The 15,906-nt window shown below is 41.4% G+C and overlaps 1 protein-coding gene across 4 annotated transcripts in view; it reads right to left on the bottom strand.

Moving 5' to 3' along the window:
- Positions 1-13,220: 13,220 nt before the first annotated feature.
- The window catches only part of LOC137434118 (myosin light chain kinase, smooth muscle-like), a 281,545-nt gene continuing 278,859 nt past the window's right edge, over positions 13,221-15,906 (bottom strand). For all 4 annotated transcript variants that reach the window (XM_078785752.1, XM_078785751.1, XM_068126804.2 and 1 more), the window contains exon 12: positions 13,221-15,697. In XM_078785752.1, the coding sequence (XP_078641878.1) occupies positions 15,647-15,697 (51 nt within the window). In that variant the 3' untranslated portion in view covers positions 13,221-15,646. The remainder of the gene's footprint in view (positions 15,698-15,906) is intronic.

The raw sequence follows: 15,906 nt of genomic DNA, 5'->3' as shown, positions 1-15,906 counted from the left end.
CACAGAATCACGACAATGCCACAGAATCATGACAATGCCACAGAATCACGACAATGTCACAGAATCACGACAATGCCACAGAATCACGACAATGCCACAGAATCATGACAATGCCACAGAATCACGACAATGCCACAGAATTATGACAATGCCACAGAATCACGACAATGCCACAGAATCACGACAATGCCACAGAATCACGACAATGCCACAGAATCATGACAATGCCACAGAATCATGAGATTGTTACAGAATCATGACAATGCCACAGAATCATGACGATGCCACAGAATCTCGGCAATGCCACAGAATCATGACAATGCCACAGAATCTCGACAATGCCACAGAATCACAACAATTCCACAGAATCACGACAATGCCACAGAATCATGACAATGCCACAGAATCATGACAATGCCACAGAATCATGACAATGCCACAGAATCATGGCAATGCCACAGAATCACGACAATGCCACAGAATCATGACAATGCCACAGAATCATGAGATTGTTACAGAATCATGACAATGCCACAAAATCATGACAATGCCACAGAATCACAATGCCACAGAATCATGACAATGCCATAGAATCATGACAATGCTACAGAATCACGACAATGCCACAGAATCACGACAATGCCACAGAATCACGACAATGCCACAGAATCACGACAATGCCACAGATTTGTGACAATGCCACAGAATCACGGCAATGCCACAGAATCATGGCAATGCCACAGAATCATGACAATGCCACAGAATCATGACAATGCCACAGAATCAAGACAATGCCACAGAATCATGACAATGCCACAGAATCACGACAATGCCACAGAATCACGACAATGCCATAGAATCACGACAATGCCACAGAATCACGACAATGCCATAGAATCACGACAATGCCACAGAATCATGACAATGCCACAGAATCACGACAATGCCATAGAATCATGACAATGCCACAGAATCATGACAATGCCACAGAATCACGACAATGCCACAGAATCATGACAATGCCACAGAATCATGACAATGCCACAGAATCATGACAATGCCACAGAATCATGACAATGCCACAGAATCACGACAATGCCACAGAATCACGACAATGCCACAGAATCACGACAATGCCACAGAATCACGACAATGCCAAGAATCACGACAATGCCACAGAATCACGACAATGCCATAGAATCATGGCAATGCCACAGAATCATGACAATGCACAGAATCACGACAATGCCACAGAATCACGACAATGCCACAGAATCATGACAATGCCACAGAATCACGACAATGCCACAGATTCACGACAATGCCACAGAATTATGACAATGCCACAGAATCGTGACAATGCCACAGAATCATGACAATGCCACAGAATCATGACAATGCCACAGATTCACGACAAAGCCACAGAATCATGGCAATGCCACAGAATCTCGGCAATGCCACAGAATCACGACAATGCCACAGAATCACGACAATGCCACAGAATCACGACAATGCCACAGAATCACGACAATGCCACAGAATCATGACAATGCCACAGAATCATGAGATTGTTACAGAATCATGACAATGCCACAGATTCACAACAATGCCATAGAATCATGACAATGCCACAGAATCATGACAATGCCACAGAATCATGACAATGCCATAGAATCATAACAATGCCACAGAATCACGACAATGCCACAGAATCATGACAATGCCACAGAATCATGACAATGCCACAGATTCACGACAATGCCGCAGAATCACGACAATGCCACAGAATTGTGACAATGCCACAGAATCACGACAATGCCACAGAATCATGACAATGCCACAGAATCATGACAATGCCACAGAATCACGACAATGCCACAGAATCCTGACAATGCCATAGAATCAGGACAATGCCACAGAATCATGACAATTCCACAGAATCACGACAATGCGACAGAATCATGACAATGCCATAGAATCACAACAATGCCACAGAATCATGAAAATGCCACAGAATCACGACAATGCCACAGAATCATGACAATGCCATAGAATCATGACAATGCCACAGATTCATGACAATGCCACAGAATCATGACGATGCCACAGATTCAGGACGATGCCACAGATTCACGACAATGCCACAGAATCACGACAGTGCCACAGAATCACGACAATGCCACAGAATCACGACAATGCCACAGAATCATGACAATGCCACAGAATCATGACAATGCCACAGAATCACGACAATGCCACAGAATCATGACAATGCCACAGAATCACGACAATGCCTCAGAATCATGACAATGCCACAGAATCACGACAATGCCACAGAATCATGACAATGCCACAGAATCACGACAATGTCACAGAATCACGACAATGCCACAGAATCATGACAATGCCACAGAATCATGACAATGCCACAGAATCACGACAATGCCACAGAATTATGACAATGCCACAGAATCACGACAATGCCACAGAATCACGACAATGCCACAGAATCACGACAATGCCACAGAATCACGACAATGCCACAGAATCACGACAATGCCACAGAATCACGACAATGCCACAGAATCACGACAATGCCACAGAATCACGACAATGCCACAGAATCACGACAATGCCACAGAATCACGACAATGCCACAGAATCACGACAAAGCCACAGAATCACGACAATGCCACAGAATCACGACAATGCCACAGAATCACGACAATGCCACAGAATCACGACAATGCCACAGAATCACGACAAAGCCACAGAATCACGACAATGCCACAGAATCACGACAGTGCAACAGAATCACGACAATGCCACAGAATCACGACAATGCCACAGAATCACGACAATGCCACAGAATCATGACAATGCCACAGAATCATGACAATGCCACAGAATCACGACAATGCCACAGAATCATGACAATGCCACAGAATCACGACAATGTCACAGAATCACGACAATGCCACAGAATCATGACAATGCCACAGAATCATGACAATGCCACAGAATCACGACAATGCCACAGAATTATGACAATGCCACAGAATCACGACAATGCCACAGAATCACGACAATGCCACAGAATCACGACAATGCCACAGAATCACGACAATGCCACAGAATCACGACAATGCCACAGAATCACGACAATGCCACAGAATCACGACAATGCCACAGAATCACGACAATGCCACAGAATCACGACAATGCCACAGAATCATGACAATGCCACAGAATCACGACAATGCCACAGAATCACGACAATGCCACAGAATCACGACAATGCCACAGAATCACGACAATGCCACAGAATCATGACAATGCCACAGAATCATGACAATGCCACAGAATCACGACAATGCCACAGAATCGCGACAATGCCACAGAATCGCGACAATGCCACAGAATCGCGACAATGTCGCAGAATCATGACAATGCCACAGAATCACGACAATGCCACAGAATCACGACAATGCCACAGAATCGCGACAATGTCGCAGAATCATGACAATGCCACAGAATCACGACAATGCCACAGAATCACGACAATGCCACAGAATCACGACAATGCCACAGAATCATGACAATGCCACAGAATCATGACAATGCAACAGAATCACGACAATGCCACAGAATCACGACAATCCCACAGAATCATGACAATGCCACAGAATCACGACAATGCCACAGAATCACGACAATGCCACAGAATCATGACAATCCCACAGAATCATGACAATGCCACAGAATCATGACAATGCCACAGAATCACGACAATGCCACAGATTCACGACAATGCCACAGAATCACGACAATGCCACAGAATCATGACAATGCCACAGAATCACGACAATGCCACAGATTCATGACAATGCCACAGAATCATGACAATGCCACAGAATCATGACAATGCCACAGAATCATGACAATGCCACAGAATCATGACAATGCCACAGAATCACGACAATGCCACATAATTATGACAATGCCCCAGAATCATGACAATGCCACAGAATCATGACAATGCCACAGAATCATGACAATGCCACAGAATCATGACAATGCCACAGAATCATGACAATGCCACAGAATCATGACAATGCCACAGAATCATGACAATGCCACAGAATCATGACAATGCCATAGAATCATGACAATGCCACAGAATCATGACAATGTTACAGAATCATGAAATGCCACAGAATCATGACAATGCCACAGAATCATGACAATGCCACAGAATCTTGACAATGCCATAGAATCACGACAATGCCACATAATTATGACAATGCCACAGAATCATGACAATGCCACAGAATCATGACAATGCCATAGAATCATGACAATGCCACAGAATCATGACAATATTGCAGAAAATAATGTCTCAATCTTTTTAGACGCTTTTTGTGTTGCCCCCACCTCCCTCATCTACAGAAACAACATAATATTATTTACCCCTGGAAGAGAATGATGGTCGTAAGAAAGGAAGGTGAATATTGAAGAAAATTAACTTGAGAAAAAGAAGGGAAGGTGATTGTTAATGGAGAGGAATTGCAATGGTAGGGGAATTGGGTTGGATGAGGGGAGAAAAGGGAGAGGAGGTTGTTTTCGTTTTAAGAGGATAGGAGTAAGGAGAATGGATGAAATGGGCCATATATTTATTACGTATGCAAATATGGCTGAACTTTTGGCCGTCACATAGCTCTGTGTATTCTGATCCAACCCCTCCGACTTCCACCTCTTCTTTTCAATGTGAATGAAATACGCATGAGAATTTCCAGGGTTTTTTTTTTTTTGCAAACTGCATTTATAAAAGCATCGGCCAGGCAAAAAGTATTCGTTCCAATAACACAGGGGAGGGAATACTATGTCGTTTGGGAATTTTATTCAAAAGGAAGCTGTTTTATGGAATTTTTCATTGATGAAGCTGCTTCAATATTTGGCTCTGTCCTTCCTTCCATCCGTTCATAAAAAATGTAGAAGAAGAACCTTTCTAACCCACCATGTTTAATTCTAAAGGGTAATACTGAAGGGTTGCAAAGGGTAATTCTAATGGGTTCTAAAGGGTAATTCTAATGGATTATAAAAGGCAATTCTCACGGGCAATTCTGAAGTGTTCTAATCGTAATTCTAAAGGTTAATTCTGATGGGTTCTAAAGGGAAATTTTAAAGGGTAATTCTCATGGGTAATTCTAATGAGTAATTCTAAAGGGTTCTAAAGTGTAATTCTGGCAGATTTTAAAGGGTAATTCTAAGGGGTTCTAAAGGTTAATTCTGAAGGGGAATTCTGATTTTGAAGGGTAATTCTGAAGGAAAACCAAAGGGTAATTCTAATAATTTATTTATGATCTCAGTCCCTGCTGCTGAAAAGCATCCCCATAGCATGATGCTGCCACCACCCTGCTTCATGGTAGGGATGGTTTTAGATGGGTGATGAGCTGTGCTTGGTTCTGCCACACATAGCATTTTGCATTCAGGCCAAATAGTTCAATTTTTGTCTCATCAAACCACAGAATCAGAATTTTTTCCTCATGCTCTCAGAATCTTTCACGTGCCTTTTTACAAACACCAGGTGTGCTGTCATGTGCCTTTCTCTCAGGAGTGGCTTCTGTCGCCACTATCCCAGAAAGTCAAGATTTGTGATGTGCTGCAGTGATTATTGTCTATACGACAGGTTGTCTCACCTCAGCCAAGGAATTCTGTAGTTCTGTCAGAGTGGTCACTGCGTTCCACCTTTTTGATCAAGGTCCTTCTTGCACAGGTTGCTTAGTTTTGTCGGATGGCCAAATCTAGGAATAGTCTGGCTAGTTTCATATTCTTTCCATTTTCCTAATGATGGGGCTCACTTTACTGTTGGGAACTTTCGACACTAGAAATTGTTTTATATGCTTCCCCAGATCTATGCCTCCTCACAATTCTATCTCAGAGTTCTACAGACAAAAGCTTGGACATCATGGTAGAGTTTCTGCTCTGACATGCACTGTCAACTCTGGTACCTTTTATAGAAAGGTGTGTTTCTTTCTAAATCAGGATCAATCTATTGAATTGGTCACAGGTGGACTCCAATCAAGTTGTAGAAACATCTCAAGGATTTATCAAAGGAAACTGCATGCACCTGAGCTCAATTTTGAGTGTCATAGTAAAGGGGCTGAATACTTATTAACTCGAGACATTTCAGCTTTTCATTTTTAATTAATTAGTAAAAATTTCGAAAACAAAAAAAAATTCCACCTTGACATTATCGAGTATTGTGTGTAGATCAGTGTTACGGTTTGTGACCTTTTTCTTCTTCCTTCCCCCACAGCGCCCTGTGAGTTAGACCAAGTGGTTTGGTCCATGTGTATAAAGCCTATGATTGGCTGTGGGGTGGGGGAGGGGCCAGGAAGGTGAATTCAGAGGAGTGAGTGGCCATTTTGGAGGAGGGCTTATGGCAGAGTGCTTTTTCGGGGGTTGTAGAGTGTCCAGCTGCAATCTCTCCACCTGAAGGGTGACGTTGATCGAACTCTGGCTGCCTAACACTGGGGCCTGCCTTGGGGCCTACTCGTGGACTTGCCTACTCCTACCCTCTCGTGCTAGGTCTGCCTTGTGGCCTACTGTTGGGCCTGCCATGGGGCCTACTACTGGGCCTGCCCTGGGGCCTACTACTGGGCCTGCCCTGGGGCCTACTCTTGGACTGGCCTACTCTTGGACCTGCCTACTCTTGGACCTGCCTACTCTTGGACCTGCCTACTCTTGGACCTGCCTACTCTTGGACCTGCCTACTCTTGGACCTGCCTACTCGTGGACCTGCCTACTCGTGGACCTGCCTACTCGTGGACCGGCCTACCCTTGGACCGGCCTACCCTTGGACCGGCCTACCCTTGGACCGGCCTACCCTTGGACCGGCCTACCCTTGGACCGACCTACTCTTGGACTGGCCTATTCAGGTTTTTCCCTCTTTTCTCCCTTCTTGGTTTTATGTTTTGGAAGAGATTTTCGTGTGATAATCCATAAATAAAGATAGTGTGATTGAAGGCTTGGCTTGGTGTGCTTCAGGCCGTAACAATCAGTGACAAAAAAAAAATCTCAATTGAATCCATTTTAAATACAAGCTGTAACACAACAAAATGTGAAAAATGTCAAAGGGTGTGAATACTTTCTGAAGGCACTGTAAATACCGAAACTAGCGAAACGTGAAGGGAGTGTTGGGGGTGGGGTAGGGGGAGATACAAGGAAGTTGCACGAGCATTGTTGATGTGTAAAATATATAATTTAATTCCAAGGGATCTAGATGTTTATCCAAGGGACAGATGAACAATAATAATGGGATTAGTACAGAGAAGATAAGTAAATGACCAGACTAAATTATGGGGTAGGGCTTAAAAGTGATGCAATAACTTCTTAAATATAACAGCTGACATTGAATTGAAGAAATATTTGAAAATCACAGCGAAAAAAAAAACAATGAGGGGAAAATACTCCAAATACTGTATCCTAATATTAATTTGCAATTGGTCACTGCTGCAGTGTTACTATCAGGCTTTGACACCAATACAAATTTTTATTACTAGCAACGGTCCCCGCCCTATGGGCGGGGCTTCAATTGGGAAGCCGAAATGAAAAGGCAAAATATCAGAAATTGAAGGCAGAAATTTTTTATTTTAAACCATTCATATTCATTCATTCATATTCATATTCATACTCCATCCGTCAAATCATATCACACATAAATCATCAAAATCAAAACAGTATTTTTAGAATTTCAATAAAAGCCACATCACTGTTCATATGGGTAAATATTATTCCATCGTGATTCAAATCGTGATATCAACTGTACGCTTTTCTTTAGGGAAAAGAATAATTGAATGATTTTGTACCTCTTCTTCAGCTTAGAACTTCAGGATAGACGACATTGCTGATAAAAGTTCCTTTTCTCTCTTTGAAGTTCTTGGCAAACATTTTTATATTGTCACTGCTGCCAACGCGACTAATGGCGACATAAAGCTGTCCATGGCTGAAGAAATCTGTCTTTAGGTAGATGCCCACCTTTTCTAATGTCTGACCTTGAGCCTTGTTACTGGTCATTGCAAAGCAGAGTCGGACAGGGAATTGTTTTCGCTGCATCTGGAAGGGGAACAGGTTTTCGGATGGAATGATTGGAACCAATGAATAATTAAATGAATGAATGAATGATGGAATGATTCGAACAGAACTTTGAAATCTTCAGGGTAGGTCTCGAGCAGATTGATTGCAATTTTGCCCTTCTCACAGCAGAATCCAGGTCGTTCGTCATTCCAGCAGTGGGCCTTGCAGAAGGGGCACTTACGTCCTGTATCATACTGACTTGGCAGCTTGTGATCTTGCTGCTTTGCTGGATAGTCAGCTTCCTCAGAGTGCTGGACATCAAACACCGCTCCAATCCTCCTCTTTTGCGTTGGAGCCACTTTAAGCTGGACTTTCCTAGCGCTCTGGTGTGCAGCTGCGTCACGTCCTTGTTCACCAGATCTATATTCCTCGGACTGCCTCCGAGACTGGTTTGCAGCTGTGTTACGTACTTGTTGCTGCCTCCGATAGTCCTCGTCTTGGCGAGCCTTCTTTCTTGCAACAGCTTCCTTGGACGTTTTCATTAATGAGGCTTTCCGTTTGGTAGGCATTTTACCGGTTTATCTGAAACAGTACCCGCCCAGAAACACGTACCAGAGAAAACAAATCGTTTTGGCAATGGCCTCTCCAATATTGTACCCGTCTGTGACGTTTGGCACATCGTCTCCAGTACCCGTATATGACGATGTTTTCATTGTGACGAAAATATTCGAATTTCACGGATATGTGAATTGTGATTGTGTTTCATTGTGATGTTGGTACAAAATCATTCCATTTTTTTTCCTAAAGAAAAGTGTACAGTTGATATCACGATTTGAAACACGATGGAATAATATAATAATAAAATAAAATAAAAGGTCTTTAATTAAAAAAATTAATAAAACGTTTAAAGGAATATTTAAATTTTTTAATTTAAATTTAATAAAGGGTTTAAAGGAATAATAAAAGGTCTATGTCCGAGGTCACCGAGTTCGATAGGTGCAGCTGTGCAGCGATCGGTGCAGCCATTTGTGCGACACCCGGGAAAACAACATCGTCACAATGAGAACAATGGACGTCATGCAAACGCGAATGTTATGCGGGAGTCCAAACCTGAGAATGCTGGAGACTAAAGCTGAAATTGGGAAAACTAAATAGCCTATTTTACTCCTGGAGATCCCAGGATTACCCACCGAAAATATCTTTGCGATCGGTTCAGCAGTTTTTACGGTACCTTCGAACGGACAGACAGACAGACATTTGGTGAATTATAGTAAGATTGACCATCAAACAGCAACATACAGTCGTGGCCAAAAATATTGGCACCCTTGCACTCTTTTCAAATAATTCCCAATTTTCTCGAAAAAATAAGTTAAAATTGACAAAAGTATTTGGTCTCCACAATTCTTTATTTCACTGTTAATACTACAGAACCTTTGTTTTTGATTCAAAACTTAATATATCCTTGAAAATCAGAAAATAACAAGTAAACGAAAAAACATGTTTTAGGGCGACACACACTTTTTAAAAAAACTTTTTTATTTTAAATAATTGTTTTTTAAATTACATTTTGATAGATGCAAATGTACCAGAAAAGAGGACTGTGGGCCAAATTTCAGCTCTCTAGGATGTATGGAACCTTGAAAACGAATGGCTCAAAGATTTGAAATGGGACAAACAAACAAAGTTCAGATGAAGTTAAATAAAGGTGTGTAAAAAGAAATGGCATTGATAAAATTGTTGACACCTAGATTTAATATTTGGTATCACATCCTTTGGACAAAATAACTGCAGTGAAGCGCTTCCTATAGTCATGAATGAGCTTCCCACACCTCTCTACTGGCAGTTTGGCCCACTCTTCTTGTGCAAACTGCTCCAGTTCTCCCAGATTTGAAGGGTGCCTTCTCCCAACTGCTGTTTTCAGATCTCCCCACAGTTGTTTAATTGGATTTAGATCTGGACTCATTGCTGGCCACTTCAGAACGGTCCAGCATTTTGTCTTGAACCATTCCTGGGTGCTTTTTGAAGTGTGTTTTGGGTCATTGCCCAGTTGCAAGACCCATGACCTTCAACAGAGACCCAGCTTTCTGACACTGGATTGAACATTGCGCTCCAAAATGCCTTGGTAATCCCTTGATTTCATGATGCCATGCACACAATCAAGGCACCCAGTGCCAGAGGCAGCGCAGAAACCCTAAAACATCACTGAACCTCCTCTATGTTTAACTGTAGGGAAGGTGTTCTTTTCTTTGAAGGCTTCATTTTGTTTTCTGTAAACATAGAGATTATGTGCTTTACAAACAACTCAAATTTGGTCTCATCTGTCCACAGGGCATCTCCCAGAAGGATTTTGGCTTGTTCAGGTGTGTTTTGGCAAACTCCAGTCGGGCTTTCTTTTGTCTCCCTTTCAGCAGTGGGGTCCTCCTGGGTCTCCTACCATAGAACCCCCTTTCATTGATTTGGTAACGGATGGTGCGAGTTGAAACTGTCGTACCTTGTGTCTGAAGGTCAGCTTGAATCTGTTTGACAGTTGATCAAGGTGCTTTCTCCACCATTCGAACAATCCTTCGCTGCAATCTTTACCCTGCGCTCGCGAAGCGAAAGGCAGGGTTGAGCATTCGGGTCCGTCCGTACTTCGTGTGTACGTGCGTGCGTGTCTGCATTTTAAAAATTCATTTTCTCGGCAACCGTTGGTCCGATTGACATGAAATTTTCACCATAGGAGGGCCTCCTCCGGTAGAATATTACAGGGCGCCATCTTGGAAAAACAAAAAAACCTTGCACCTCTATCTCAAAAACCGCTGCACAGAAATAATTGAGACAGGTCTCATTGCAAAGAACTCCCCACGTGGAATAACATATGTGAATGATGACGTCATAGGTGCCGCCGTTATGACATCATAATTCGACAAGTAAAAAAACTTTATCCGATCAGGATGAAATTTCTTGAGCATCATTCTCGGTATAAATTGATGCAGAAATAAAATTATAATGACGTCGTAGGTCACGTGGTTCGGACGCCATATTGTTTTGAGTGAAAAACCGCTAAAATCCAATTTTCTCCTAAACGACTGAACAGATCGAGGCCAAACTTTGTAGGCAGAATCGCATACCCAGGACGAGCAAAAAATGTCAGTGAGCATGACGTCATGCGTCACATGGTTTTGGAGTTATGACGTTTTTAAGCATAAACTTTTAAAACCTAGCTCCTCCCTCATTTTTGATCCTATCGAGGTGAAACTTCACAGCTGTGTTCAGCATATCAGTCTACTAAAATGACCTTTTGGAATTTGCGATAGGTCACGTGGTTTGGCAGATATATATAATTAAACGAAAAAAAAAATTATAACTCTTGAACCGTTTCATTGATCGACGGGAAACTTTATATTATAGTAGAGGTAATGAATTGTAACATGTGTGCAAAATTTCAAGATGATTGCATGTATGGTCTGGAAGCTATAAGTTGTTATTGCGTGAAGAAGAAGAGTCCTCTAGAGTTGGCATGGAATTAATTATCACACTGCACATCACGAGCAGGCAAAGTATGGAGCGACCTCACGGGATCATTTTGACTTCAAATAAAATTCTGATTTCAGATTTGTCAATCGCTGAGGTATATTAACACGCGATCAAAACAGATTTGGCGAAATTCCGACGATTTTTGACGAAAATATAACATTTGTGTCTGCATTTCAGTAAAGTAAAGTGTGTGCCATGTCAGCATTTTAAAAATTGAAACGTGGCTCATTGTAAAGAACTCCATATGGGGAATAGATGTTGTTAACTATGACGTCATTGGTGCCATAATTATGACGTCATAATTCGACAGGGACAACGCTTAGTCTGATCAGTTTGAAATTTATTGAGCATGATCTACGCAACAATTATTTAGAGAATATAAATTTATGATGTATCGCTCACGTGGTCTGGCAGCCATATTGGATCAAAAAAAAGAAACGTTCAAAAATAGAAGAGTTGGCTCACCAAGTTGACTGCGCAGGGTAAGTATTCTATGAATACCATCTAGTTGATCAAGTTTTCTCTTGCAGCCACGTCCTGGGAGGTTGGCTACAGTGCCATGGGCCATAAACCTCTTGATAACATTGATTACGGTGGACACAGGAACATCAAGGTCTCTGGAGATGGACTTGTAGCCTTGAGATTGTCCATGCTTGGCTACAATCTTGTGTCTGACCTCCTTAGACAATTCTCTGGTTTTCTTTCTTTTCTCCAAGCTCATTGTGGTACACACAGTGACACAAAACAGCAGAATGACTCCATTTCTCCATTCAAACTGGTTGAACGAGTGATTTTTATATTGCAGGCACCTGCAAATCACCATAGGTGAGTTCAATTCCAAAGTAAAGGAGAATCACCTGCTTGAAATCTAATTATTTCGAACAACTTCCAAAAGGTGCCTATAACATTGTCTGGGCCATTTTGGGATTTCAATGTAGAATAAGCGAAGATTTAGTAATTTCTTCACCTTTTTTGTTTTGTTCCACTGCAAACCAAAGAAATACATACTGTATGTGGATACCAAAATATTTTTTTATTTCAACAATTTTCTGGAAGAAATGGTGCATTATTTGAAAAAAGTGCAAGGGTGCCATTATTTTTGACAACAACTGTATGTCGAGCAGTTTCAAATGGAGCACCTCGCTGTCATTATAGCATATTAATTGCATCAGATGTGGCAATAAATGGGAATTGTTGCTTCCAGCTTACCGAATCGACGACATAAGACGCCATTTGTATTTTTGCCACCTTCATCCCTACCCGTTTAGAAGCCAGTACTGGGCACGGGTAACTTTCTTGCGATGTTAATATGAGAGAAAATACACATAACAGAAAGAGCATGTTTCCGTGTTTTGAATGCAATGCTAATTCCAGTACAATAACACATACAACCTGTTAATTCCGCCAAGGCCGAATATCTATTACGATACGAGGTGTGTGTGTGTGCGTGCGTGCGTGCGTGTGTGCGTGCGCACGCACATGTGCAAGATGATGTTCGCTGATACTTCCACATGTGTGTGAGTTTCTGGAGGTGGAACGGAGACGTGCCAGGTCCACGTCTATATATTTTCACTTAAATATTTTTTCTTCTCTGGAACTGCTTGTCTGATCAATGCAAAACTTTTAACGTAGGAGGACTACACGATGGAGAATATTTTATTCATAACTGATGTTATAGGTCACATTGTATGGCAGTCATATTGGATTTAAGTAAAACATTTGGACATCTTTTTCTCTGAAACCATTCAACGAAAAAAATGTAAACATGGCATGTGTCACAAACTCCCCATGTGGTATGTAGGATGATAACAATGACATTTTTTCGATGCGAAACATCACACATATGATTGACTAGCCATGGGAGCTCTCTTTTTTTTTCATGTTCGTTAATTTTTTTCATATTCACCTTCATCACGCAATTTAACATTAATATGCATAAAAGTGGTTGTTAAAAATCCTAATAATCAATGAAGCTGCAGATAGTGGCAATGTATGTGACATAGTAGAGTGCATAGATGATGTGGGTAAATGGCCCATAATAGCAGTTGGGTCATAATAATCACGTGTTCAGTAAACAATGGTATTTTTGTTCAAAATAAGCACGTGAGGCGAGACAATGCACTCACTCTAGTTGTCTCATGTGTCCATTCCCGTGTCTTCCTGTGTTTACTTTGCGATTTTGAATAAATTTCATGTGTGGGTCTGGGCCATGTAAACACGTGTAAATAGGCTTCAGTCGTTAACCCTTTCAACTCCTGATTTTTCCAGGCCCTGGTACATTGAAATATGTGGGGAGGCAATGGCTATCAAGCAGATTGCTTTATTAGTCCCCTACTGGTGTACACCGGAGGGGACTATAGGTTTGCACTCCGTCCCTCTGTCTGTCAGTCTGTCCGTCTGTCAGTCCGTCACGCAAAGAACAGCTTTCCAGACTTTTTTTTCTAACCTCTTAATGCTAATGATTTCAAACTTGGTACATGGTTTCCTCATGATAAGTTACAGATCAAGTTCGAACTTCACGACGTTTCGATCATTTTTGACAAAGTTATGGCACTTTGAACTTTGGTAATTTCCCCAACAGTTTTCTGGACGACAGACTGCCGGTAGGGGACATGTATTGCAGCGCAATACTCAGAATGCTTGTTAACATGGAAGCTTATCAGCACCTGTGTGTCTCAAATTATGTTCAGCTGCACCTGCTTATCATCCATCTGCTCAATTCAGCCTATCCTTCACCTTATGTTGCCTACCATTTCCTTGGAAGATAGCCATCTTTGCTCCAATACACAAGAAACTTGGATCCTGAAAAAAAAGATCCTGTAATTTACAGGCTGGTTTGCTTGTAGCGGCATCAATCTGCCTTTGGTTTCATAATACATATGTGAATCCACTTCAGCTTTGGTTTAAAAGGCTGTCCCGGCAGGGGTTTTGAGAGGTTTTACCATAGTGGTTAAATACAGAATTGACTCAGAATCTGAACGTCTCAGATGTCTTTTCTTCCACGCTTCAAGCTTGCATCTAATTACTGTATAAGTAAAGTCATGGATGCATCATATCAGCTGATATTATCTCTCTCGTACCAGAGGGCCTGATCACTGATTATCAGTTTGGATTCTGACCTAGCCATTCAACATTGCATGTTAGTGCTTCACCCTTAACAATGGATGGAGGTGCTGAACAAAAAGGACATTGTTTGGACATACTACAGGCCTTTGATACTGTCTGGCACGCTGCTCTGCTCACCAAGTGTTCTACCTGTGATAGCCCACATCACCTTCATTCCTAGCTTACAAAGTTCTTTCATATAAGTAATCAGCACATGCTTCTCAATGCTGTTGTAAGAATGAGTTGTAAGAATGTCCAAAGGCTCATGAGCCAAAATTTGAGGTCAGCCCAGCAAGGGTTATTATCAGCCGGCTATGGGTGACAACTGACAAACACAAAGGTGTTACAAGTAATCGGTGGAGTGACTTGCAATGTTTATATAAATTTTTTCATCTATCGGATATACGAGTATATACGGTATATATATATATATGCCTTAGAATTTTAAAATTTCCTCAAAATCAAACTGAACCCATGTTATAAATGGGCCAGAAGGTTATCGATATAAATTGTATAAATGGTGACAAAGAGATCTGCACATACGTACGTGCCTTTGAAAAATGAGAAAAGAAAAAGCACAAAGTGATTGTCTCTCAATCAAACAGTATATTCCAGGTGGGATAGCAAAGCAAACAAAAGAATGTCAGACATTTTGAGAGGTGTGTAACATACAGAGCCATTGGTCCTTGTCCAAACAATAATACATACAATACACAACAGAATTATTGATGTGTAACATAAAAAACCCAACCTCAGATGTCGTGCCACATACAAAAAATTCATTTTTCCTCTCTTGAATCTCTGTCATCGTCACCATAATGATGTTCCTCGTTGAATATAAAACAGGTCAATATTCTGTACATACAGTACTTGAAACTAGTAACCCCTTTGGACCCCCATCACTCATGTCTTGTTACTCTCCTGACGTACAAGCTTCTGGATGAAATTATTTTGTTGATTTTTTGCTTGGTGTTCTTTTGTCTTCGGTACTTTTTGTCTGCATAACATAGCAGGGAAATGTCATTAGATAGTGAATATCAATGATACAATGATAAGTCATTGTTAAAATACTTATTGTTGTTATTTTCATTTGAAAATCCTCTTTTGTATACATAAATTCCAGTTCATTGGGAAGTTAAACGAAAGAGGACAGCAGGATGAAACACTTACAAACACTAACAAACACAAAGGGGAACCAGGGAGAGA

The sequence above is a fragment of the Myxine glutinosa genome, chromosome 10 (genome assembly GCF_964187855.1).
Source record: "Myxine glutinosa chromosome 10, kmMyxGlut1.1, whole genome shotgun sequence".
NCBI classification, from domain to species: domain Eukaryota; kingdom Metazoa; phylum Chordata; class Myxini; order Myxiniformes; family Myxinidae; genus Myxine; species Myxine glutinosa.
Note: the sequence above shows the minus strand (reverse complement) of the source record. Positions and strands in the feature narration are given on the sequence as shown.